This window comes from Sturnus vulgaris, chromosome 15 (assembly GCF_052056855.1).
Source record: "Sturnus vulgaris isolate bStuVul1 chromosome 15, bStuVul1.hap1, whole genome shotgun sequence".
Taxonomy (NCBI): Eukaryota; Metazoa; Chordata; class Aves; order Passeriformes; family Sturnidae; genus Sturnus; species Sturnus vulgaris.
This window is the reverse complement of record NC_142257.1, coordinates 3775732-3803143: the sequence shown is the minus strand read 5'-3', so window position 1 is coordinate 3803143 and position 27412 is coordinate 3775732. Positions and strand designations below refer to the sequence as shown.

Here is a 27412-nt window from a genome sequence, read left to right as displayed (position 1 = left end):
AATCAGCTGCAGAGGCTTCAGAGAGAGTTAAGGCAGTTGGTAGTAAGGTCCCTCCAAGCCCATAGAAACATGTTTCCTGTCTCTTCCAAAATGCTATTTAAAATTACTGCATGAAACTTCTGGAGGAATTAAAACATCAGGTATTTTTTTAGTCATCCTACCTCTAGACAACACCCTGTGATAGCGAGATCCACAGTTTAGCCGCCCTTTTTACGGTAACTTATTTTCTCCTATTAGTTCACATTTTCCACTTTTAGCTTTGTTGGAACTATTCCATTTTCCTCTGATGAGAAGGGAGAGCAGACACCCCCACCTTCCTCCTACATTATTCCATACACGGTTGTCATCTACCACTCTGTTCCCCCCTTTAGCACTCCCTCCTCCTGCCAAACTTGTCCTCATCCCCTGGTCAGCTCCACCACCCTGCTCTGACCATGGCCTTTATCTCAGCCAGAGGGGTAGCACTCTGCTTTGGCTCCATGTGGGGCAGGATTCCAACCTGAGCCCAAGACCCACATCCCCACAGCTGGGGGGCTTCCACAGGGAGCCAAGCCCTTCCCTCTGTGTCCGTGCCAGGTCATACAGAGGTTTTCAACAGGCTAGAGATGCTTTCACTCATTCAAACCCTTCCAAGGACATGGGCCAAGCAAAAAGCTCCAGGGTGACAGCAAGAACAGGAAAAGCTGCTGGGAAAGGAGCAGGGGTGGCTCAGCGCCAGCAGAGGAGCAACCCATGGGAGAGGTCCCCATTTTTCTGGCAGCACACAGCTGCCACTCGAGAGCAGGAGGCCCATTTCTGCCCCCACCCCAGGGGCAGGAGCCCCATTTCTGCCCCCACAGCTGCCCCCCGAGGTGGATTTACCGTCGGGTCCTGCTCAGTGTCCCTGCTCTGTGACTTGCGGCCGGGTGACCGGTTGCAGTTCCTGCCACGCTGAACTTGTGGGCTAGCAGAGAGAGCAGAGATTCAGTTCATCACTATCTCCTTCCAAACAGGGGGAGCAGAGTGCAAACCCGGCCTCCCAGCAGACCCCCATAGCTCTTGAAGGGCTGTTTGCACTGTGGCATCCACCCACCCGTGGCAGAGGGGGAGAAACCCCCAGCCTCATGCTCCAAGGGAGGAAGCCAACAGCAGGACATGGCCTTGCCCTGTGCTCAGTGTGAATGCACCATCACCCCAGGGCTCTGCAGCCCTGTGCCTGCTGGCAATACTTGATGGAAGGGGGACACGAAGGAATTGCACCAGTCAAAGAAAATTGCACCAGTCAAGAAATCTCAGCGTGCTCCAGAAAAGCAGCAGCTGAGTCCTGCTCAGGGCCAACAGCTACAAAACAAACAGGTCCTGCCTGAGCAGTGCCCAGAAAGCACGTGGTGACACCAGGCTCTGCCTCTGAGCCAGGGACAGGCACACATGTGTGCATTGCCAGGAGACAGACTTTGCTGGACAGAGTGTCCTGAGAGGGATTCTGAGCACAGCAATCACTGGTGCTTTGTACATAGAACCTCAAGGCCAAAATGGAGCAAGGGTTGCATGAGAGACATTTCCCAGTATGTGTCTCTTTCCCATCACCAGCTCAGCCAGTGGGAAGTGCTGTAGTGAGCACCAAACAGCACAACATGCACTGCTGCACCTCAGATTGTGCTGCTGAACCATTCTTGCTCCAATTAATCTCCTAACCACCCCTAAAAATACATGTACATGATAGGGGGCAGAAAGCAGTGCCAGGACTGGTGGTGTGTGTGGGGACAGGCCACCCCAGGTGCAGCTGAACTCACCCTCTGCCCGATGAGAAGGGACGCCTCTCATTTACACCCTGCCGTGAACCACCACAGTTCTTCTGCAAAAGGGGCAGAACACACTCAGCAACCACGGAAACAATTCTAATGCAACTAGGGAAGCAGCAAAGCTAAAGCAGCCCCTGCCCTGCACCCTCATCTTCCCAGACCCAAAGAATTACTGGGGTGTTCTTAAAGTATCAGGTTTGATGCACTCCATACCCACCAAATGTTATCATCCGAGGGTTTAGAGGATTATGGGGAATCTGAACCTGCCCTTTGTCTCCCATATAGCATCACATCACTGGGAAAATGAGAGGGGCCCTTCTGTAAGGTCCAAACATGTCCAGTCTGTATGCTCACACCCAAGTCCATCCCACAAATGAGGGAGCCTTTGCAACACAACCAACGTCTCCCCAGTGATTAGCTGGCTACAGAATCCTAAATACACCTTGATCACCCCAGACTGACCACAGGCAGTTCCTGGCCACTCAGATCCCACAGATCTTTCCGAGTTCTGCATGGGCTCTGAGCTCCATCTCACCTGCTTTGTCCTCTCTGAAGGAGGCAATTTGTTGCGCTGGACAGTTCCACCCCCTCTTTGAGCTTCCTTTTTGCTGGAAGAAAAGAACAGGAGAAAAAATGGAGTGCTGTGGTAGTGTGAGTGCCACAGTGCACTCTGGGCTGCCCTGTAAGCCAGTGTCATGCCACTAGGTAACACCTCCCCATCCACAGTCCCTGTTCCTGGTGGTCCTGCTCCTAATTCCCACCCCTAAAACTTCTCCTTTTCTCCTCACCATTCCCACTATATGCTACATCCTGGTTCCAGGTAGCTGCTTTCATATCAGGTCTGCTTCTGCATATGCTCTATGGGAGTAGAGAGAGAGAGCGTCTGGAAAGCAAAGTACACATGTGGGAAACTCCTCAGGAGCTGCCCATGCCTGACAGTCCCCTGGGAAAGGGGCTGCTCTCTCAACCTTGCTTCTCCTCCTCTATTCCACACTGCTTCTCACCTGCCCTTGGGCCCTTAGTGCTGAAAGGGAAGGGGGAAGAGGAGCCCTACTGCCAGAGCATCTCTTAGAGGGCCACTGGGAGTCAGGACTCTCCCAGGGGCTGCCCAGATGCAGCCTGACAGGCAGAAGGAATTTTGCAGCTGGAGGTTTCCCTCTTTGCTGCCACTGTGAGGAAGGGCTACTCACAACTTCTCAGCACACATGAGACACTTGTTGGTGTGCTGCTTGCCAGAGGCATCCCGGACAGGGGCGTTCTCCCTTGTGCAGGTCAGGCGTCCACCAGCCTCAAACTGGGAGCGGAACTCGCTGCAGTCATCCTGCGGAAGGAGGGCAGGGTTAGGGCACTCTGTCCTCCTTGCCTTATTGATCAGATCCTTAGAAACCTGGGGTTTCCTGCCAGGAAAGCATGGAACCATCACAAATGCATCACAGGAGAGTCTGGGTGGGGGTGAGAGAAGAGGGTGTGCAGTAGCAGCCACTTAGCATATAAACAGAGGAGTGAGTCAGAAAAATTCCGGGTCCTTCTGCCTGCACAGCACGTGTTGGGAGTTTTCTAGTATGGTCCCACTAATTATTATTCTCCTGGCTGGGCTATCCAAAGCATGCCAGTGATGTGACCGATACAGCAATGAAGTCACTCCCTTTTCTCCCAACATCCTTAATACACAGCTACAGCCTTTTCCCAGATTAGAGCTCGAGATAATTTTCTTTACAAAGCGCGTAGGATCCTCCAAACCAGCCATACTTAGGGACGTGTCAATCAAGAAGCAGCAGTTAAAACATAAAAGCAGAATGCAAACACACTTAATAGCCCACGAGCACAGGAAGGTTGTTTGGAGAGTGGATGATTAATTTGTTCCTTGTTCAAAACTTCTGTGTAGAAACTGTGTTAACCTGTCCCTGTTATGTAACATGGAAACATTCAGTCCCCCTAATTTCAACTGTTTCACACACTGCAATAGGCAGTTCCGAACAGCAAGTACAAAGGATAAGGAAGTGACTTCCACTTGCCTCTTTCTTTTTAAAAGCAGGTTTTTATACACAATTTTCTGCCCATTTTGTGCTCAGTTTTGCCAGCTTGCATGAAGGTCCTTGGCAGGTCACTGTGCCCACCCTTTGCTTTGCTCAGAAGTTTACAGCACCTCATCCTCTCTGCCAGGGGAAGGTTTCCCCAGCGTTGTTCTGCATCCCATCGAGGGCACCCCAGCCTCCAGCTCCTCAGCTTTCCCACGAGGCTAATGCTGGCAAACCACTGAGTACAAAGCCCCACATTTCCCTAGAGCCACCCCGGCCACAGGTAGCAGAGATGATCTGGCCCTGGATGAGCCTCTCCTGCTGTGCCAACAGCCATAAAGCATTGTCCCATCAGAAATAAGTGTTGCACCCATTCCAGAGGGGCTGCCCAGGAGCCTCACTGCTTCTCCCCACCACCAGCTCACACCCCTGCACAGCTCAGGCAGTGCTTTCCCTTCCCAGCAAGCCCAGGAAAGCTCTCCTCGTTCCTGGGACCAGCCATTGCAATTCTCTGCAGACAGATCTGCCTCCTCCTCCTCCTAAGAGCCTCTCTCAGACATTTTCTCTTTGAGCCAGCATTTCTGGAGCCCTGTTCAGGCCTGACCTTTGCTGCAAAAATCTCACCGAGTACATCGAGTCGTGCATTTGTCTTTTTCATGGCCTGTCACATTCCTGACCCGCTAATAAATGCAGGGCTTTCTTATCCTTTGTCACTTCTAGCCAATGAGTAGGAATTCTTGTTAATCACTGGCTGTGTGATCTTGCACTGCCATTACATTTTATCTTGTTTCTATTACTCCAGGCTTCAGCACTATCCAATTAGTCTTGAGTGATCTGCTGATGCTCCTCTGCTGATACTGCCTCCCAGCTTTGCCATCAGCAAATTTCACTTAGATTTCTATTTTTTTGTGCCAAAGTCATTAGAAAAAGCACTATAACAGGATTATCCCCAAGACCGAAGCTTAAGGGGGCCATACCAATCCCTGCCATAGTAGGAATCAAGACAAAAGTGCTGGAAAGCAAATATTTTCCCCTTTACTGGGCTGCTTTTGCCAACAAAGCATCAGTGCACAGTGACATGGTAGCTGCAGCATGCCAGGGAAAGGGTGGCAAACGACAGCTCCATGAGAACAAAGTTTCCAACAAAAAAAAAAAAATCTGAAACTGAGTCACAGGCCTGGAGATAATGCAGGGCTGACATCTCCCAGAACACAGTGATCTCTTAAGCTGTGTGGAGTTCGGATTTAGGGCTTTTCACACATTTTTCTTTTCCACCTAATTAGCAGCCTCAGCAGAACTGACCTCTCCACCCATGAGCTGAAATTTGGGACAGCACAGCACACCTGGCTTCCTGCTCTGTCAGGATTTGTCTGTCCCTAGATCCACAGGTCAGCGGGGCAGACCATAACATTCAGGCACAAGTTGCTCACTTGAGGGATTCAAGAGCATGAATTAAAAATAAGGAGGGTAAGGAAAGTGGATCTCAAAATTAAGTCAGAGGAGAAAGAGCAGGGGAGTAGAATAACATTCCCTTTTCCCTGTCTTGGGTGAAAATCCAATAAAGTTCCATATTGACCTGCCTAATACTTTAATCTCACCTTATCTTTTCCTTGTCTGTTTTTAGATAGCTTCCGCTCATTCTCCCTTTTGCTGGAAGAGAAGAGAGATGAGAAAGTGAATACCAGGGTGCTCCAGGGAGGAGAGGATTCCCACACTCCTTTCCTTTACTCACAACTTCTCTGCACACATGATGCACTTATTGCTGTGCTGCTTCCCAGAGGCATCCCGGACAGGGTCGTTCTCCCTGGTGCAGGAGAGTTTCCCTCTCTTGAACAGATCCCGAAACTCCCGGCACTCATCCTGTGCAAACACCAAAAGCAGGGGTTGACACGGATATGCTGACAGAGAGGCACGTCCCCCACAAATCCACAAAGGATTATCCACCCAATGAATTGCATTTCAAATGTTATTTTGCTTCCTTGAGGCGTAACTCGGTGGAAAAACCATAACATGCAGCATAAAACAAATAAATCCATATGTTTAGATGAGCAGATCTGTGTATCGCACCCAGGGTAGCCTCGCTGCTATTTCTAATAGATAACACATGCAAGAGCCTGCCCGAAGGACCTAAGCTCTGCTCTAAGTATAAAATCCACAATTTCAGTGAATTTTAAATGAGAAAGTTTTCCCATATCTCGTAAGAGAATACACTACTAAATTTAAAGAATTTTAAAATCCATGCACAGTAAAAAGTAAAGCTGCAGGCATAAAAAAAAAAATAAATCTTGAACACCTCCTATTGTCAGGTACAGGAGAGTAAGAGGTGGGTGTTTTTACCTTCCACTTAACATAATGCTATGTGTTAATTGAACCAAAGCACTCTATTTCACAAAAGGCTTTTGTAGCAAAGCCAGCTTAAGCATTTCAGCCTGGCCTTTACTTTCCTCTGAACAGCTCTCCTATAACTTTCAGGGCAGGTCTGGAGCACGAGGAATACATGGAACATGTGAGGTCTTCAGGTTCACTTATGTAGCACTTACAACCTTATCTGTTATGTGATCTGTAACACATTTTTCCTCTCTCACCATGTAGAGGAGATGGCTTGATAGCTTATCCCAGCTCTGCAGATAGGGAAGTCAAGCCTAGAAAATTACTTGCCAAAAGCCAGACAGAAAATCTATGGTTTAACAAAGAAATTCAGTGTAGGTCCCTTCCTGACGCTGTAAAACTGTCCTGCTGCCTTCAGGACCACACTTTGGCAAGTCAGATGTCTAAAAAAAAAAAGATCTCCCTTAGGACAGCTATGCCTTACAAAGCCTTTTAATTTGTCCACACACACAAGAGCTAGAAAGCTACCCTGCTTAACCAGGTGTAAAAAATAAATAAATCAATCACCACAACCAACACTATCTGATGGAAACCAAGCTGCTCCCATCTAGAGTAAAAACCCAAGGCAAAAAGGACAGCTCCCTCTACATAAAGACCTGCTATCTAGAAAAACAGCTATGGATTAAAAAAAAAAAAAAAAAAAAAAAAAAAAAAACAACAGCCAGGTGCATCAACAAGATAAACAAGGGACAATTAGAGCCGTCCTGTTCCCACACCCTGCCCTAGTCAGAGCTCACATGTGCCAACCTTGCTATTAAATATTTGCCAGATGCCAATGGGGTGCCTTATAAACAGGCAGGCATCCTCCTCAGCCAGGGTCAGGCACACACCGTGATTGCCTGGGAGGAGCCGCCAGGAGTTCTGGTTTATTTTATGCTGGTGGATGGCACAAAGCCTCACGCTCTTCCCAAGGCTGGGATATTTGCCCTGCTGCCATGGCAGGGCCCTTTCCCACGCTGCAGACGAGGAAGCGCCCTGGGCAGCGGGTCAGAGGCTGCAGACGCGATGCTGTCACCAATAAACCAGCGATGCTTCACCTCACCTTTCCCAAGGAGTTCACATTCCTGTCCGCCTCTCCACCACTCCCTTTGTTTTTTGAGTCTCTTTCCCTGCAAGAAAGGGAGGTGTGAGTGACGGGGCAGCGTGCAGTGCTCGGACACAAAGCCGAAATTGGGGGTGATTAAAGGCCAGTCCAGCTGACCCCACCTCCCCATTGCACAAGGCAGCAGCACAGACCAGCAGCAGGGCTCAGCTCCCTGACACATGGCCAGGGTGATCAACATCTCTGCACTGGGGGCATTGTGCCATCCTTTCTCCCTGCCTAACACCCAGCTCTCTCCATCCTAAGAAACATCATCTATGGAAACAAGAAATTCATCTGTGTCAGTTTTCACTCTGCATTTGTTCCTCATGCTCTGTGGTGAGTCCCCACCGTGTGATGAACTGGGGAGAGCTCCTGGGTTCACAGGTTTGCTGAAGAGCTACAGACTGGTCTGGCTGGCCAGGGACAGCAACTTCATAATGTGGAGCCTCCTGAGAGTTGGCTCCCTGCTCTGGGAGGAGAGGACATGCTGTGGGTGGGCAGGGTGGCCACTGGAGCCAGCAGGCAGCTGATACTCACAGCAGCCTTTGGCACATGGTGCACTTGTTGAGGTCTCCTTTGTTATTTGGGCTGCTGAAGGCCTCCTTGGTGGTGGGACAGGAAAACTTCCCGCTGCGCAGAAGTGACCAAATTTTCCTGCATTCGTTCTGAAAAGCACAGAGGAGGGCAATCAGTGCAGGCTCCCAGCAAGATCCTCAGAACTGTTTGCTCACACTGAATCTTTTTTTGGGTGTGCTGCAGGCTCTCAGCAACGCCAGTTTGCTCACACAAACCACGCTCCTCCTGCCCATCCCTGGCCACACACACACACCACACGTGGCACAGGCTGCACCCTGAGCCCTGCTCGTGGCTCCCCAGGCAGAAAACACAACGAGAAAGTTCAAAACCCATTGCAAGAACCATTAATCACAGGGAAAGGAATACATATTTAGGGAACACATTTAATTCACATACAGCTGCAAATTGCTACCCGCTAGAGCAGAGGGCTGCACGTTATAAAGTCAGCCAAGAGCAGAAAATACAACCCTGGAAGTGCAGAAGGATGCAAGAGGAATGAACGGGCCAGAGTGACTGAAGAGTGATTCACGTGCAAGAGAAGCACAGAAAAGCACAACCCTCTCAGGAAGCAGAGCAGTGATATTGTGCAACGTTGCAGCAGCCCATTGCATCTTCTGCTGGGTAACTGAGATGCAGAGCAGGGACAAGCAATGAACCGTTTAGTTATTTTTGGCTACTGTGTCTCCCGAAAGGATCCTTACCAAGGAGACAAGCTTGCTTGATTAAAACGTGAATGGAACTGACTTCTAAGTCATTGAATCAAATTATTTTCTGAGACTCAAAGGACTTGCCTTAATTCTTTTAATTAAGAAACTCAGGAATTGTCAGAAGCAGGGGTTTCTGCTGGATCAGAAGCTACATTCTAAAATATCATTAAAAATATAATTCATGCCATTTCTAACATCACTTCATGAGATTTCCAGCCCAGAGCTGTTTGGGTATGTTCTCAGCATCATGCACCAAACACACACTGTCAGCTGCAGCCACTGCTGTATTATCAAGTGTTGTCTCTAAATATGGAGAGTTCAGTGCTTTCTCCAGCACTGAAAAAGCATTATAATATCTAAGTAGAGTGCATCTAAATGGACTTTGCTCAGAGCATGCATTAAGCAGTGTATGTTGGCAAAACAAAAGGAGAATCAGAATAGAAAAGGTTGGACTCGCCTTAATCGAAGCTTGACTGGCAACATCTGCGACAGAAAAACCAACAATGAAACCATACAAAAATCTTTGAAGGGAAATTTTAAAGCAAAAGCATTTAATTAAAATACTTGATGCAGTTTCCTAATCCACCCAAATACCTCTTGATAAAAGCTAATCCAATGCATTATTTCACACTGATAGAAATTCTCTAATGCCCAGTCCTTTCTGGAACATTGCACTTTTTATCATTCAAATGCAAAAATCACATCCATTTTTTGGTGCGTCTTTGTGCCCTTCTTTACTGTGTTACTTTTCTCAGGCTTAAAAATCCAAGTTCCAAGGATGGTTCAGCAACTATTTTTCCATTATTCTATACCCCTGCCTTGGTAGTTGCATCAAACTCACGTAAACATTTTTGGCATTCTTCACCATCCCTTAAAATTGGGATACCGGAGCCAAGCCATTGTTGTTTGTCCAAAATGGCAAATTCCTTTTCAAGGCCCATTCCATTTGCAGTACTTCATACAAATTATCAAATTAATAATGAGTCAGCAGGTAAGTAGCTGATACCTATTTCTTTTTACTAAGCCACTTAAAGCTGGTATAATGTATATTATCCTCCTTTACATCCATTATCAGTGGCATTGCAAGGAACTGTCAAGAAATCTTCCATTAGCACTTTTTCAATAGAAACCAGCAGGAAACTGAAAGACCATTGCTTCAAACCTAACTCCTGCTGAAGTCTATCTATTGTAGCCAAATTACTGCAGCCATGTGAAAATGCCTTCCTTAGCAAGTGTTGACAAGACATTACCATTTTTCTGAATTTACAAAAAATTGTATTATGTTTTTGTTCAAAGTTGGGCTTTCTATGGAAGAATTCAGTCTGGTTGGAAATTGGTATTCTTCCACTTCAACAAATGGGAGTTTGGCTTTTTTGTTTTTTTCTTAAACTGTTAATTCTATTAAAAATAGATAGTTTCATCTACCAATAAAACTTCACTACTTCTACATGAAAAAGAAAGTAGTTAACAAGACATGTTATATCAAGCAAGCACATGTAGTACAGGCAAAAAAAATGGTGGTTTTCTGCTATACCACCATGCTTTTTAAAATACAAGGGCTCTTCAATCCTCTCCTCTCTCTCTCTGTCTTTATGGGCACTCCCAGGCTGCGTCCTCTGCCAGTCCCAGATTCCAGCACAGAGAACATCACAAGTTACTAACCTGAGAAGAAGCAGAAAAATGCCAGAGCAAGGACCACCGAGGCACCTTCTATTTTCATGGTGAGGGTGGTGGCAGCTGTTTGCCTACGTTGACTCTACTAGAGCATTGCTCAATGAAACCCAAAGAAAGGGCTCAGGGCTGATCACATATATATAGATGACCAGGTTCTCCGCCTTCCTTATGACATAATCTCCCCAAGAACCATCATTAGCTGCAAAAACCAGTTTGTTGACACTACTCTAAATTCTAATGATCCCATTAACACAATTAATTTCCATAAGGATGGGACATATTTCAGTCACTCCCTGCATTTTGTCAAGGTAAGAAAATTATAAATAGATCACTTCAGATGCCCCACACACCCAGAGGGATTCTCACCATCCTCAGGGTGGTTCATAAGGCAGCGGGACTCCAGCCACCACACCACAAATACCCTTTCACATCTCAAAATAGCTGAAAGGATTTTATTTTAATAACTTGGAAGAGACAACAGGAAGGCCAGGTCACTCAAACCTCTGGAAGTCAGTCTGCTTTTATTAAAGCACCTCAGTATGAACCTAAAGAGTAAACACTCAGGAAACATTGAAAAACATCACATTTGAGGCTTTGTTGAAATTCTTTGGGTTTGATGCTACAGTTCTCATATCAGCTGTGTTAATGGCAAAACCACACTGCCAAATCCTCATCCTTTGCCAGTTTCTCCCTGTTGTCTTGAGAAAAAATAAATAAATAAAATGCAGTGTTATTAGTGAAAACCTTTCTTCAGCCCAGGTGGGACCTGGCAGATCATCATAGATGCTGCTCTTTGAGATGTGTTGTTATTGCTAAAGGGTCCAGCAAAGCAGCCCTGCTCTGGTCTTTCCCAAAGAAGAGATAAGATGAAAGTAATCATCCTGTGCAGGGTTTCTCAGGAGACTCAAGAGAGGAAAATAAACATGACATCAAAGTTTTGGAATGTGATTTACGTGGGAAGAGGCTGTGTGCCTTGTCTCCAGTGAAAAGAGAAGAATTTGGAGAGAAAAGTCATTTGCAAGGTTTGAAAGGGGTGGATAAATGAGTCAGTCAAGCAAACCAGAGCAATGAGGGGCTCAAGCACAGGCTGTGGCTGTGCAGAGAGGCAGATCAGCACCATCTGAGGAAGAAAACACACTTCTGCATGACATATGTGCCTGGCCAGACAGGCCAGCAGAACTCAGAATAAATCCTTGTGATAAATTGCCACCACACGTTTCTCAGATCAGAACAGTCACTCGTGCTCACAACTGGAGCCAAAGCCAAGCCAGCACAGCCTGAATTTGGAGTGTGGTCACCCCTAGATTTTCTTCTCAAGACAAAAATCACGTGCAGGCTCACAGTGGAAAATTTCCAATACAGTAGCAAAATGCCCAAGGTCATGTAGATGGTTCATGGCAGATCTGAAGAGCCGTGAATTGTCCTGAATCACGAGATAATTTCTGTATGCGGTATTTGGGCGTGGAATTGGAGGGGAGGCCAACAGGAAGAGAGGAAAACTAAGCTGACAGAGCATGTGTCAGCAAATCCTTGGGAGAATTGGAAGATAAAAAGAAAAAAAAAAGTGTATGGTAGCTGAAAAGTGGTTAGAGCTTGGAAATCTATCTGAAGGACAAAAAAACAAAAGATGCTATTTGTTGCTGAAGCGTCTGCCCATGAGTCAGACATGAGGTGGGAGGGTTTGGGAAGGGGAAGCGCATTTTTATAAAGAGTTTTGTTCTTAAAATTTTCTTTTTCTCCAAAACTTCTATTCCTACAGAGAAAAGAAACAATTCCCTGAGTTAAGACAGCTGGCTGACTGCCCTATTCCTGAAGGAAGCAGAGTAGGTGCCAAATCAGGTCAGACTGGCCAGGTGAGAGCAGCTCCCAGCCTGGCAGTGCAGGGTGACAAGGAAAAGGAGAGGGAGAGACAGGTCCTGACCCCACCTGGCCTTGTGACCACCCCATCCCTCCCACACTGCCACCACTGCAGCCCCCTGTCCCCTGTCACACCCACACCAACACGGGGGACAAGCTCACAATGGCCCAAACACAGATTGATACCAAAACCAGATCCATGTTCAGTAACAAAACTCAAGAGGAGGAAAAAAACAAAAAGGAGTCCCAGCCTAATTACCACTGCAAAACTACAACCTCCTAAAAAAAAAAAACCCCAGCAATGGTATGAAACGTGAAGGGATGGAGAGGACCCAGCAAAGCATTATGGTTTGGAGGATTTTGAGTTACACAAACCTGAGCACAATGAGGGATGACAGCAGGAGTGCATTAAGCATAAACCTTGTCTGACTCACTTGATTGCCTGTATTGATCGATTTACACCATATTGATCCATCTACAGCATGAAGTCTCAATCCTGCACTGGAATCCAGACAGCTCATTCATTTCCACAGGAATTTATATCCCACAGGATTGGATCTGGAAGAGAGATGATCCTGATGCTTTATTAATATATTTTTAGCACAGCACCTAGGTATTCTTAATTTACAAGTCTATGCCAAACAGCTGGAGAACAAAATGCCACTGAGAAAGGCAGATAAGGGCAAGAAGAGATAGTGCAAAGGTATCTTTTGTTCATGTCTCAGTTAAAAAATTTGGAAAAGTAAACAGCACATAACGATGCTGTGCCTGGTAGGACAGCTCTCACTGGGTCTATTTTTCACCACATTCTGCTATGAAAACAGGAATCAGGATAAAAATAATCATGAAGGAGTAACTAGGAAAATGTAGGAGAAAATAGAAGCATAACATGAAATTTAGGGAACCCCTAGGCAACTGAAAATCCAAAAAGCTGGGCCAGCAGTGTGGCAGGCAGGACACAGCCAAGGTGGGCATTCACTTCTTCCCTCCCCAGGGCCCCAAGGAGAATGGGAAGGGAAGCAGCCAAATTATTCATACCCCTAATTAGTGATGAACTCCTTTTCCTATGGCCATTCTCCCCTTTTCTAATGTTCCCATATTTCATTCCCTCACAGCCTGTGCCTGCACAGAAATATAGCTATAGACAGAGAAAAATAATTGAGATGCCTTGTCCACTCAGGAAGTTGTTTTTCTTCCCATTAATGCCATGGCACTGTTTTGCAGGCAGGATCACCTCCTTCCTAATGAGTTTAGCATCACTTGGGGATATTTTTACTAGGGAAAAGCTTGCTGGCAGTATAATTGGTTGGGATGGTAATGGTGGGGGTGTTTGGTTTGGAGTTTTTTAGAGTGTTTTGGTCTGGGATTTTTTTTTTTTTAAGGCAGTGGAAGGAGGGTTCACTTGGGGATTTTTTGGGTTGGGTTTGTGGGTTCTGTTAAACCATCTGTGCTTTGGTAGCCTTTGAATGCCAGCCTCCAGCCCAAGCAGCTCTGAAGCTGCCCTAAATGCTTGAGGACATGAGCTGTTTTGTCCCATTCTCACCCCAGAGCAAGGCAGTGTTTTGGGTCAGGCTCCAAAGCCACCACACAGTGGGACAAAAAGCCCTGATGAGGATCTGCAGCCCATGTTTCACCCACTTTTCCCCTGGCAGCAGTGCCAGTCTCTTTCACAGCACCAACAGCCCTCTTAAAACTACAGACATGCCTATATTCCCACCAGATGTACTTTTCTGCCCTGATTAATGCAGTTTTTACCTCCCACCATCTCCCTTCGTCTGAGGAACCCCATCAGCACCACTGCTCCACACCTAATTTCTATAAAATATTGAAACTGTTTTCTTTTCCAGCTGACCACTATGTCCCTCTGCAACCCAGAGATCCTCAGAGAGAAAAGGGAAGAGACAGAGCTGTTTGGCATATTTAACAAAGGAAGCACAGAGGAAATGGTATTTTGTTTCACAGCCAAAGCTGAATCCAGAGGTCTCAACTTCTGCAGTTTCATGAGTTCACAGAATCTCAGGATGATTTGGGTTGGAAGGGACCTCAAAGTTCATCTCATTCCAGTCCCCTGCCATGGGCAGGGACACCTTCCACTGTCCCAGGTTGCTCCAAGCCTCTCCCAGCCTGGCCTTGGACACTTCCAGGGATCTAAGGGCAGCCACAGTTTCTCTAGGCTGTGTCCTGTGCCAGGGTCTCCCCACCCTCACAGGGAAGACTTTCTTCCTAATATCCAACCCAAACCTACCCTCTTATAACTCCAGAGTGAGGCATTCCAAAAAGAGGGACTTCAGAGACACAGGATGGTTTCCTATCCGAGATACTCATTTATGCACCCACCCTGGGCTAGACTGTGCTGCAAGAGGAGCTACAAGTCTCACCCATCCCAGCAGAGCTTAGGAGGTTCATGCAAGAACAAGATTTATGGACAAAGCTTTGCCTTCCAGGACCAAAATCCAGGTGTTGATCAGCCACGAAGCCAGAGAACCCCAAGCTGGTGAATTCGAGTTTCAGGGCTGCAATAGCTCCCATTTGTGCCCTCTGCTGCTGCCCAGACCTCCAGGGAAACAAGGCTTGGCCATCCTGCAATCCCACTGTCACTGCAGGTACCCAGGGCCACCACAGTCCCTTCCCTTCAGCCAGGAAAGTTTCCTGAGCCCAAAGCAGAGCTCCAGCAGTCTGACACAGTAAAAAGTCTTTCCCCAGAGGCTGCTGAGCTCCCAGTGTGGTGTTGGGTGTGCAGCCCAGCTGCTGGCTGGTCACAATTCCTAGCTGCATCCCTGAAAATGCTGCAGGTGTTAACTCCCTTCATCCTGGGGCACTACTCCTCTGGCAGCTCACCAAGGAGGAGGAATTGCTGGAAGCCAGGACAAGAATGATGGGAATTTCCCAATTCCATCCCTTTCTGAGACTCAATGCTATGCAGTGTCAGTGAATACTATGCATCCACAAAGCCTCAGTAAAATGCATTTCAGAATCACATCCAGAGCACAGCAAGCCCTTACTGAAGAATAAAAAAATACTCAAAGAGAAAAAAAAAAAAAAAATCTGCGTCAAGTGAACTTACTCTATCAAAAGGAGACAAAGTGGATAAACTTAATTTGGTATAATTGCTTTGCAAATCTCCATGTGCTGAGGGAATTTAAGAATTTCCCCTAAATCCAGCATCTGCTGCAACCTCCTCTGGACCCAGTGTCTCACGAGTCACACCCTTCCCTGTCACCAGGTTTCCTTTCCCACCCAAATCCACATTTTTAACTCTGATCTGAAAGTCACAAAAAGCATCTTGGAGTGACCACATGCCCCTTGGACATCCTCCAGCACCGAAAGCTCCTGCCTGTCCTTGTCACACCTGCAATGCCATGGCAGCAGTTTCCAGCCCCCTGTGCTGGAACCAGAGCATGAGCCTCATCTTTGCAGCCCTTCCCAGGCCATGAGGCACCATGACATGTGGCTGACTGGCCTGGACAGGCCTTTGCCCCTGCTGATTTGGCTTGACAGGGCCAGGGAGGAGGGGGAAATGAATCAGGGAGTGAGCAACAGTGAGAGGTGTAGGTCCAAAAGGCAGGGATGAGGCCAACTTTGGAAGATCACAATAATAGCATGTAACACATACCATCTTCAAAGGACTAATGAATCCCTACAGGGTTCCCCTATTATTATTTGCATTTCACAGATGGATACATTAAGATGCAGAATATGCTGCATTATCCTCTGGGTCACACCTAATTCAGTCTATTCATCCCTGGTCTTATGTTGGAGCTCATCCCTGCAGTGTGAGAGATCCTCCCACGAGGAAAAACAACTCTGCTATCTCCCAGGCAGGTCTGCTTCAGGAACCACTGCTGTGTCTGGGGTCTGATTTGCACAGCACACCACACTGACTGGTCCTATTGATCTCTCCTGACCTTGAAAACTGATTAACTTATCAATTCTCCTTCCCTCCAATCAGGCTGAGGAGTACAAGCAGCTCTGGCTTAAAGCTGGATTGAATTTTTTAAAATGTACTTTTCTTCTGGATGTGAAATTTAATACAAGGGAACCCAGAGGAGAGATGTATCCGAGTGCTGAACATACAATCCAGTCTCATTCCAGCTGTGGAAAGGACCCACCTTCCAGCCAGGAGCTTCCCTGCAGCTCAACAACTTTTGTTCACAGAAGAATAAAGCTGCCCTGGGAAACTGCACTCGCTGGGAGAGCAAAGCTGCTCCCCAAGCTGCAACTGATGCCATGTGGGGCTGGGGATGCTGGAACTGGTCTCTGCATTCAGAGGGAGATCCAGCATTGAGGCAGCAGGCTCTCCCTGCCGACTCTGAGGAAGCAGCTGCCATTCCTGCTGTCAACACTCTCCTGGGCGGTTTTTGCTCATTGAAAATTGCCAGGCTGGAGATGGCAGGAGTTGGGGTTTGATCTACAAGGCCTCAGCAAGTAACATCTGCACACTGAAAGGACTTCCCATGGCAAAGCACCACGACATCCCCTGGAGCTGCCAAGCACTTGGAGCCTCGGAAGGCCACCAAGATGTGCGCTGTGATAGCCCTTCCCAGAGCCAGCTCATTTCACCTCCCTTTCAGTATTTGTAGCTTAGATAAGGGTAATCAAAATCTCATCATTCAGGGTGTAAACTGATCGCCTGCAGGGGTTAGAAAGGAGTTTTACTTCGTGTGTAGCATTGCACAACTGCCAGGATTCACTGTGGGTATTCTCCAGCCTCTGCTGAGCACCAGGCGGGACCACAGCAAAAAGCAAAGCCCAGCACACCGGCTGAAAGGCCAGAGTCATCATGCAAAACAACACAGCCCTATTGTTTGGGAACAAAGTAGAAATTTTTCTGACTCTGGATTCAACTCACACATGGAAATGCAAGACAATGACTGTCACTAGGCTACTGAAACAGCAGAATTTCAACAGAGGAAGAAAAATCTGTCCTGAGATCGTTTGCCTGTGGACAGAGAGGGGATTGCCTGGTGAGCTCAGAGGATTGCACTTGTGTGACTCTGCCTCATCCTGTGCAGACACTGGATGCTGCTCTAGTGAGTGGTACCAACAACCTGCCCTCCTCATTGAAGGCTGAGCCCTTCCATGCCCCCCCAAAAACCCCCATGCCCACCACCCCAACCTGAACAGCAAGCCACAAGAACAGAGTGTTTTCCCCTCTGCAAAATTATTATTTATGTTTTATCAGCAGCAAAGGCTCCATAGGGCCGGAATTGGCCGAGGGGTGTGGTGGCCCGAGTGCCAGCACCCATGGCTGCAGTGATAGCAGGAGGCCAAAAACAGGCCCAGTGTGGGTGGTGGTTGCTCTCAGATTGAAGTATCACCACGCCCCACTCTCCTAATTGCACTGTGGAACTCTGATCTCTGCCCCATCCCACTGCCAGCCCTGTGGCAGGTGCCTTGAGCCACCCATGGGATCCCCCAAAGCTCCAGCTACTCCTCCAGAAGAGCCCACAGCAAGAGGAGATCCCAAATTTCCTTGCCCTGTAGAAGGTAACTGAGAATTAGGCATTTCAGGACCTGTATGTGACAGAAAACCAGAGTGTCATTACTTGAGGCATCCCCTGCTGTGGATTGTGACGGGAACTGCCAGCCAAAAGGGAGAGTTTCCAGAAAAAACGATCAACTTGTCTCACAGAAAAAAAAAAAAAAAGGCAACTGCAACTGAAAGTTGGATATGTTTGCTCGAGAAGCATGGATTTTCCACACATTAGATTTTTCCATTACCTGAAGGGGGGCTGTAAGGATGCTGGTGAGAGACATTTTATAAGGGCATACAGTGATAGGACAAAGGAGGAATGGCTTTACACTGAAAGAGAGTAGGTTTAGGTTAGATATTAAGAAAAAACTTCATTTTAAGAGTGGCAAGGCACAGGTTGGCCAGAGAAGCTGTGGCTGCCCCATCCCTTGAAGTGTCCAAGGCCAGTTTGGAAGGGGCTTGGAGCCCTGGGAATAGTGGAAGGTGTCCCTGCCCATGGCAGGGAGTTGGAACTGGATTATAATTATATTTAAGGTCCTTTCCAATCCAAATCATTCTATGATGATCTATGTCTCCTTGGATATCCCCCAAATTTAAGGGAGAGCATAGAACTAAAATATTTCCATTTGGTACAAACCCCTATTTTTAATTTGAAAGCTGCAGAATCTGTTCAAGGCACCCAAAATTATCACTTTCCAGTCACTGTACAACTTTTCTCCAGTTTGCTGGTGATGCAGCAGCACCTGGGAAAGAGCACAATTGTTCCTTTACACAATATGTAGAAAGCTTTAAACATTTTTTTGTGGATGGGAGGCATTTTGCCAAACAGCATCAGTACACTCAATGGCATCACTCTGGCTGCTGAAAGAACAGTTCAGCCTTATCAAAGATAATAGCACAGCCCTTGATGCTGCCAGAGAGAAACCACCAGAAATGCATCAGTATTTTGGGGAGTCACTCGAGGTCTAATGCACTTAAAGCATCTCCATTCAGTCCTCACTCACACACCAAAACCCAAATTCCATGCAAACATGAACCTGGAATCTGCTCCCCTGTGCTGCTGTTGAACAACCCAGAGGATGTGTCTGCAGCCACCAAATTCCTGCAGGTTTGTGCCTGATTTTCAGCTGGTACACTCACTACTGAGCTAATAATCCCTGTGCTCACAAGACAGTGTTTGCCAGGCCCTTTCTGGCAGCAGCACAAGGACACCATGACAGATTCCAGCCAGGACAGCTTCCCCTGCACACAAACACGACACTTGTGACACAGAGCTCTTATCCCTGCAGCAGGAATGTGCTCACCCTGGGAAGTCCCAAGGTTTACCCTGTTACATTTAACTGCCTCTAGCTTTTTGCTTACATTTAAAAAATTTCCCACAGCACAGTAGCCTGTGCACCCATATCCAACCCAATAAACATCCCATTTCCCATTGCAACTGAATCACCAGCATAATCAGCTAATAAGTGACTGATGACCAGTGGGAACCAACTGGTCACCAGCACTGACTGACTTGGAAACTGGCTACCAGGAGGGACACATGGCAGGCAGCAGCATCCCAGACCTGAAACAAGGGCAGGAAAGACCTGAATCAGTGCTATTTCAATTTTTTAATGAACATCTAGATCATGGTCCAGCCCTTTTCAACACCAGAAAAGAGTTGGCAGAAGGGTCAAGCCAATAAAATTTCAAATAGGCAGCAGGTGTGCTCACCTCCTTTTGATGTTCACTTTGTTCCAAAACATCTCATGTTTTAGCTGAGCATATTCCACGTGTTTGTCCATAATGCTACAAGAACCACTAAACAGTCTTTCCTGGTGGACCATTGCAATCTGCCAGTCTGTGGTCCCTTCCAGGGATGGGATTGCATTTACCCTTTGTTTCCCAACTGAAAATAAAGCCATAATCCAACATTTCAGCTTCAGGAACAGAGTCTTCTGAATAGGATTGAGGAAATTTGCATAAAGCTTGCATTTGTAGCATTTCAAGGAGCTGAGGATGCCACTCACCAGCTGTTGTACATGAGCACATCTGTACAAATGGGAGCACACTGCATATACAGCATTAAAAAAAAAAAAAAAAAAAAAAAAAAAAAAAAAGATACCTCCCCTTTGCAGCACTAAGCTAGTGACAGACAGCCCTGGGGCTGGGGAGCAGAGACCAAGCTGCTGCCTCAGGAATTCCCTCTCCATTTCCTTCAGTCCTTGCTTGTAGCAAGGTAGGTCTGCGTTTGCAGAGCCCTTTTCTTCTCTAAATCTATTCCACGTTCACTTTATCCCTTTTGCTGCCTGTGCTGCCAGCCAGCTGCCCTCACTGCAGAGGTTCATCCTCGGCTCAGGGACTGCCCAGGTCTGACTCCCATCCCTGGCTCAGGATTAGACACAGCAAGCACCACTCGGGGCCCAAATGCCATTTTTGTCCTGTCTCCATCATGTGGCCCACGTGCTGTTGGCTGGAGTGCTGACTTCAGGGGACACACTTTGCCTTGCCAAGCACAGCTGGAGATGCCACAGAGCCTGGTTCCAAAGGTGCAGGACAGAAACACTCGTGATTCACGCTGGCCCTGGCACTGCACTGCCTCCATGGAGCACACAAGTGGAAAGGACCTCCCGGGTCATCAAGTTCATCTGCTTGTCATCACCAGTAACCACATCACTGGATCAATTAGGAGCTGTTTGATTGGCCTATCACAGCTAATGGGCTCCTCCATCTGGCAGAGGAATAACAGGATCCAAAGGTGATGCCAGGCTGGAAACAAGGGGTGACCATTTAACGGTGCCTGGGTCACCCACAAATGTTCAGTGTGTCTTCAGCCTAGCCTGAATGTTGTGCCAAGACCATTTTATCCAATGGCTTTCTGCTCCAAAACTCGGAGTCTGGGAACCTCTGGGTAGAAGTTCCATGGTTGGTGAGCAGAGACAAAGAAAAGCAGTTTCCATCAGCTGTGTAATAATACAGTTACTGAAGTTCGGTTGGGTTTTGGTTCTCTTTTAAGGAATTGCACCTTCCTTGGGCAGCACCAAAGAAACCAACAAGCTGAAAGAGGAGGTTCAAAAAGGGGAAAAAAAAAAAACAAAAAAAAAAACAAAAAAAAACCACTGCTCTGAGCAAAACAATATCTAATTCTGAGGAATCCTCTGGCTGCAGCTTTAAAACCCACCCCAAGTGCCCATCACCAGGTTTACAAAAGCAAGGACTTTAATGGAATTTATTATTTGCTTTCAATGTATGGCATCAAATAATGAATAAAAAAATACCATATTCATGTGCCCTTTTCCCACATGCTTTTGAAGATGCCCTCTTGCAGATTAGACTGACATCTAAGATAATTAGCATATCTTCTGGCTGGAGATTTAATGAATAACAAATAAATAATAAGTCTCTCATACTTACTAAAAAGCCTGGGCAACCTCTGTTCTAATATTTTCTCCTAAGCAAACATGTATACACTGCACCATGGCTATAGTGGTGCTAAGATTCACTTTCTGTTCATTATCAGCTCCAGAAAAAAAAAAAAAAAAAAAAAAAAAAAAAAAAAAAAAAAAAAAAACAGAAAAGCCCAAATACTTGAGGCGAGTTAAATTTTTTTTCAGGCAAAATAAGATGTTTTGCTTCATTCTTGAGCATTTTTATATTCCACATTTCACATAAACCCAAAATACCTCACTTAAATGATGCAAATCACTGCAACAGCAACTGCAAATCACTGCAACATCCCAGACAAACACAAAAATAAACATTTCATTCCATGGGGCTATGTTTCAGCCTTGTGTGGGATGCTTAGACTATGTGATTTAGTGGAATTACCCAGAAATGACAGCACATTCTACACAAGGGATCATGAATTTGTGTCAAGAATGTAACGGAGAGGATTTTGAATCCCTAAGTAACAGGACATGAATTTACCTTCCACTGAGCAACAGGACAAACAGTGAAGTCCTGCTCAGGGATGGAAGACAACCCTGGAGATTTGTGGGAACCTCTCAAAAGGTGCAAAAATCATATAAAAAGAAACAAGTCTAAATATTTACACATTATCATGGCACTGTCCAAGGGAATAATTTTCTCAGTCTTTCCCCATTTAGCGGGCATCCAAAAGCCTTTTCCAAACATCCTACACAGCGCAATGGGAACAATAACAAAACATCAGCTGTGTGCTGAATGCTGATGATGTGATCTCTCACCTCTCACTTCTCTGAGCTGGGGAACAACTCCTGGTGAGGTCTGTAGGGTCACCACCAATGCAGGATGGAGAGAACGATCTTGAAGGCGAAATTCAGCTTAGGGCCAGGACCAACTCAATAAAATGCTCAGAAATGCTTCCCCAAGTGCCCTATAATGAAATCCAGGGTCACCCCAAGGTGCAGAGTGTAGTACCCTGAGGACAGGCTTGAATAGGTAGGACCTGCACAGTAGAGATACAAATATTAAATCCAAATGAAAGCAGACCAAGGCTACTGGCACATAAAGAAGGTCTTTCAAACTAAATATTGTGGGAAAGCCAAGTTTGACAAGACACGTGGCTTGGGAAAATGCAGTCTCCAGTGGAGAAGTCATGAAAATTTAGTATCCTTGAAGAAAAGCATAGGAGAGAAGCCAAAAACAGTCATGGGGGGAACAGCAGCTGCAGGGCAGGCTGACAGCCCTGTCAGGGCTGCAGAGAAGGGACAGGACAGGACACCATGTGTGCATTTCTGTCCAGGCAAATCTAAAAGGCCAGGTGAGTGAACAGCAGTGCCCTGGTTTCAGATGGGGCTATTAACATAACTAGCACCTTGGAAACCTGGTGGGGGGAAGATAAGCAGCAGAACATGGTAATGAGGGGGTACAAATCCAACAGGAATGAGAGCAGGCTGTGCAGGTGGAAGAGCTGAGCATCAAAGGAGAGCTTACCAAAGAGCTCAACCAAAATAACTGTATCAACAAATAGTTGATATTGTTAGGATTGCAGTCCCATGCCCAGACATTATCGTGTTGGAGTTATTCCATCCTCCACTCACCCAGAACAGGCCAACAACAGCAAAACCCTAAGGGAGACAAGCCAGGCTGTCTGTGCTTATACCCATCACAAACAAACAGGAGGTGTCCCTCTCCCTGTACAGATGGGATCACTGACAGGAGGGAACATGTTTACATTTAAAATGGAAAGTTACTGCTCCCTCCAGCAGTAATTTATGACCTTTGACACAAGAGCCTCTTCAGCACATCCTGAGCAGCATCCAGGAACCAGTGGATTTGATTTCAAGTGTATGGCCAAGGGCTCTTTGCACCTTAAAACTGACAAATCTTGAGGGCAGCCTTGAAAACCTGCTGCTGTAAGTTTAGCTTGAAGAGGGTACTGCCTAAACACACAGGCAACTTGTTCAAAGAAAATTAAAAAGGAAAAGCCCTTAAGGAAAAACACACCCAGGAGGTGGGAAGACCATTTGAAGAAGTCATTAGAGAAAACGTGTATTGCTTAAGGGAAAAAAAAAAAATCAGAATAAAAGCTAGCGTGCTTAAAGTGAGACAATTAACACTAAAATGAGACTAAGGAAAAGCACTGTCCAAATAGCAAAAATGTAAAAACCAAGACTAAACTCTAAAGTCTGCAGCTGTGCCAAAATACTCCAAAGACTGAGAAGAATTTTCCAAGCCACAGCACTAATAACAAAACACATTGAAGAGTCCTTGATCACAGGGCTAAGGGAGCCTCCAAGGAAGATAACAGCAGAGTAGAAAAGCTAAATTAACTTATTCACAATAAGCTGATAAATCCTGATAACAGAGAGCCACAGTCAGGGATTAAATCCCCCCCCGAGCAGGACTGAAAGTGCTCAGATGTGCAATCGCCCAGCTCAGACTCCAGAGTGCACTTTGGGGGAAAGGGAGGAAAGCTCATATAAACAGAGCAAGAAAGCACACAGAGAAGTGACAGACTGGGGAAGACTCGTCACAGGTTTCTGGGAGACAAGTCCTGCCTCATCAGCCCATCTGAGTCCCCTAAAGTGTGGGTAAGTGATGGCACTGCTTGACACGATGAACTTCTCTTTCTAATGAACCAGTCGAGAATGTAAGGTGCCATCAAGTAAAGGAAGAGTTTCTTTGAGTTAAAAATGGTTAAAAATGGAAGCAATAATAAGAGGTTAGCTCTCCCAGTGGAGGTGAGACCCGACAGGCATCTCTGCAGCTCAGCTTTTCGTAAATTACTATGAAGAGGCAATTAGTAAAGGGACAAATTGAATGATTCAAGAGAGTTCAAAGCTTCGAGTCAACTGAGGGAAAAACCACAGGTCACTCAGGACACAGCAGCTGGACAAGAAACTGGCAGACAGATTTCAGTGTTGAAAAATGGAGAGAAGAGAAAAGCTTGCTGTGCTCTACCTGCACATTACAGCTCAGCAGTACCCATCACTGTCAGGGGTGTATTAAGGAGTTCTGTGGCTAAGGTCACAAATAAATGTCACATCACTGCCAAGGAGCAATCAGGAAGGTTTAGCACCTGATAGGAACTGTTAGGAAACATGGAGAGGATAAAACAAATTATTTTTGTCATGCTGCTTTATGATTGCTGGGTCTGCCCAGCTGCAGAGTTGTGGCACTGTGGCCTTCCTCATCATCATCATCACAGGGATTTAGGGAGGTACACACAGGGCACAGGGAACAGCTCTCCTGGCCACAGAGAGGAGCAGAAAAAGGAAGGGCTTTTGTCTAAACTCACAGCCACTCCCACAGTGGAAAACAGGCTATAGAGGGAATATGCTCATGACAGTCCACAAAATCAGGAGGAACCCACAGAAAATAAAGAGTAGCTGCTGTTCAGGATTACTCACAGCATAGGATTAATGGAGACTAAATAAATTATCGTATAGTAGGTTTAAACAAACAAAGGGAAGTGTTTTTTTTCCCCTCCCTATAAGATGTAATTGCAGTGTGGAACTCATCGCCCCGGGATGTTGTGGATGCCAAACACATCAAGAGAGTCAAAAGTCAATTAAACAAATTCATGGACAGGTCCATCAGTGGCTATTAAAGGTGATGATGGAGATACAGCCTCTGGCTGACAAGTCTCTGAACCACATGAAACTTTATCATAGGAAGATTTGCTGGGTGCTTGCCCTGTTTGTTCCCCTCGATATCCACAGCCAACCATGGACCCAGGTACTGGGTTATTCCAAGTAATTCCAAGTTATTCCAAGCTGGGGCCGGCTCTCAGAGCTGAAGTGAGCATTTTCAGGTCTCAGCACATGCCAGCTCTGGTCTAGAGCTCTAGACTTCCTCTTTGTCCCTGTCCTGAAGTGACATTAATCTTTTGAACACAGGGTGGATTGCCAACATCTTAGGCCAAAATGTTGAGCTTTAAACCTCACGAGATTCCAAGGACATGAAATCCAAAATCACACCCAGATGTCAGCCCTTTGTTTGGATGTCATGATTTATACTATGAGTGACACTTCCTCTTCTGTCTCCCTAACAATGACAAAACAAAGAGCTATAAACAAACCCTGACTCCAGATGTTCTTTTGCCCTCATTAGCGACCAGCTTGGCTAATACTATTTCATCAGCCCTTTGTTTCAGGGTGGCAAGCCAACATCAGCAACTCGAGGACACTTTGATGGGCTCCCCCCACTTGGGATGCGACAAATTCCCAGGACACTCCTGCCCAACACTCACTGCAATAACAAGCACAGGGCTGAATTACTGCCCTCGACAATGTTTGGTACGTGGAAAAACTTGTGCTTGCTAATTACCACGATTGCTCCATAAAAATCCCCCTCGGGCAGCCACATGCAATCCTGGTGAGCTGCAGCCCTGCCCCTGGGCAGCAGCCCAGGTGGAGACAGCCTTTCCTCTTTGAAGAGCCTCCCCAGCACCAGAGGTGTCCCACCCACTCACCAGATCTATTCCTAGACATATCAGCTCTATTTATTTTCCACACTGACTCTTGCACCAGTGCAAAGGGTGAGAATCAGGCCGGACACATAAGTAGGCTACAAAACAAAGAGACTCTTCCTCTTCCTTTGAAGGCTACTATCCATTATTTTTGATAAGAGGTGCAGCAGATTTATTTCTCTGGTTTGAGCACTCCTAAGCCTCTTTACTAAGCCTGGCAGCAAGAACCTCAAAGCAGATGCCAAACTCTGCAATCTTTTTATGTGTGGTAGAAATAATCCCTTTGCCTGGTGCCTGGGAGAGCTGAACCCTGACGTGCACAGGAGCTGCAGATGGACGAGCACTTGGGAGCCAAAGCAGGGCCAGCGATGGTCTCTTCTCTTCTGTAGCCAGCCAACAGCCACACACTTTTCTTTTTGCTGACCTCCAGCCTCACCCTTGCACAAAGGCTGGGAGGAGATACTCAGATCTGACCCCAAAGCCCATAACACCCCTGTGTGCCTGTTCTTCTAACACAGGATCCTTTACTCCTCCTCCCCCTGCAGCTTCACTTCTACCTTTAGATGCTTTGTGAGCTGAAGAAGCTCAAAGAAGCTCATGTAAAAACCCAGCTCCCAAAGCCACCCCTGCTCCCAGATTCACACAGGCCAAGCTCACAAGGTCCTTTGGCTGAGGAACTGCATGAGTCACCAAATCCCAATGCCAAATCCCCAGTACCGGGGTAATTGCAGACATTTTTTCACCAGATTAAGCCGCAAGGGCAGAGGGAAACGCATCATAAAAGAAATAAATCAAGGGGAAACCCTTGGCACTTCACTTTTGGCAGGGAGAGGCTGATCAACTTTTACTCTGGAGGAATAGGAAGTGAAAGAGGGAAGATTCACTTTCACTTGGCTCCCAGGATGTCCAAGGACTTTCACATCCCTGCACAGAGAACAGCTGCTGTATGTCTTTACATCTCACAATGATAGATTCCTCATTTAAAAATAAATCAGAGGAGCCTGGGATAGATGCCAGCACATTTCCCCCAGTTTTCCCACATCCTACATTTTAAAGGCAGCTGATGAGCTCCATCCTTGCTGATCCCTCATCCTTCCTTTAATAACTCCCCAAGTTCCCATTAAAAACCAGTGCATTGCCCTCCTCACCTTTAAATTTCCCCAGAGCTGTAGTTCCCAACTTTGGCTGTTCTTGCTCAGTTTTGTATCATATGGTGTCACTGCTTCAACAGCACCAGCACTCTCTGAAGTTTTTTTCTTTTTGTAACTTTTCTCCACAGGCAGCACCACTGAACCCTTCGTGTACAAAAAAAAAAAAAAAAAAGGCAAAAACACCTCTACTGGGCTAATCCATCTCCAAAATTACTGCCTCATCAATCTTCTTGTGAAAATGTTTTGGAAGTTAAAATCAATCGTTCAGGCACAGCTAGAACCAACACTTACTCTCCACATATTGAGCTGGACCTTCAGGTTGATATTTTTCCCTAAACTTATAAAAGGGACTCAATTTTGCAAACAAGGTGCCCAAGCACATCATGTTGAGCAACACAGAGGCTATCAAACCTGGGATCTCATTACACCCTCTGCCTCCCACTCCTGGTTGTGTTCCCTTGTCACATCTTGTTTCAAATTAGACCCAGCAGCTCCTGTGGCACCACTGCACCAAACAGGATTAATAAGCTAAGACTAAAGACAGCTCTCAAAAGCACAAAAAACTTACAAGAAACAAAGGGATGTGGGAAATTCTTGCCCCTGCCCTGGATAAAGAACTCTCAAGATGCTTGAATAACTTCAGGACATCCATGAACTTGGCTTTTCTATCATAAGTTGGTTTTTTTCCGCTTTTAACCCCAGCACTCCACAAATTAAGTGAACCTAAATGAAAAGATGTTTTGCATGGTCTAAGACTTTTTTTTTTTTAGTGTTTCATCAGCATAGCTCAGAGATTTAAGTAGTCCATTCAAACTGGGTCATTTGTGTTG

General features: G+C 46.3%; 1 protein-coding gene across 5 annotated transcripts in view; it reads right to left on the bottom strand.

The window, feature by feature from the left end:
- Positions 1-27412, bottom strand: part of LOC148221958 (serine protease inhibitor Kazal-type 5-like) — a 105909-nt gene that overhangs the window by 5614 nt on the left and 72883 nt on the right. For 3 of the 5 annotated variants that reach the window (XM_088173955.1, XM_088173952.1, XM_088173953.1), the window contains exons 2-10: positions 12520-12643; positions 7809-7936; positions 7230-7296; positions 5532-5659; positions 5398-5449; positions 2972-3102; positions 2317-2389; positions 1773-1834; positions 862-943 (exon numbers count right to left, since the gene is read on the bottom strand). In XM_088173955.1, the coding sequence (XP_088030081.1) occupies positions 862-943; positions 1773-1834; positions 2317-2389; positions 2972-3102; positions 5398-5449; positions 5532-5659; positions 7230-7296; positions 7809-7936; positions 12520-12606 (810 nt within the window). In that variant the 5' untranslated portion in view covers positions 12607-12643. Of the gene's footprint in view, positions 1-861; positions 944-1772; positions 1835-2316; positions 2390-2971; positions 3103-5397; positions 5450-5531; positions 5660-7229; positions 7297-7808; positions 7937-9011; positions 9038-10216; positions 10322-12519; positions 12644-27412 lie in introns of those variants that run through there. The other 2 variants (XM_088173956.1, XM_088173954.1) reach the window with 2 other exon arrangements.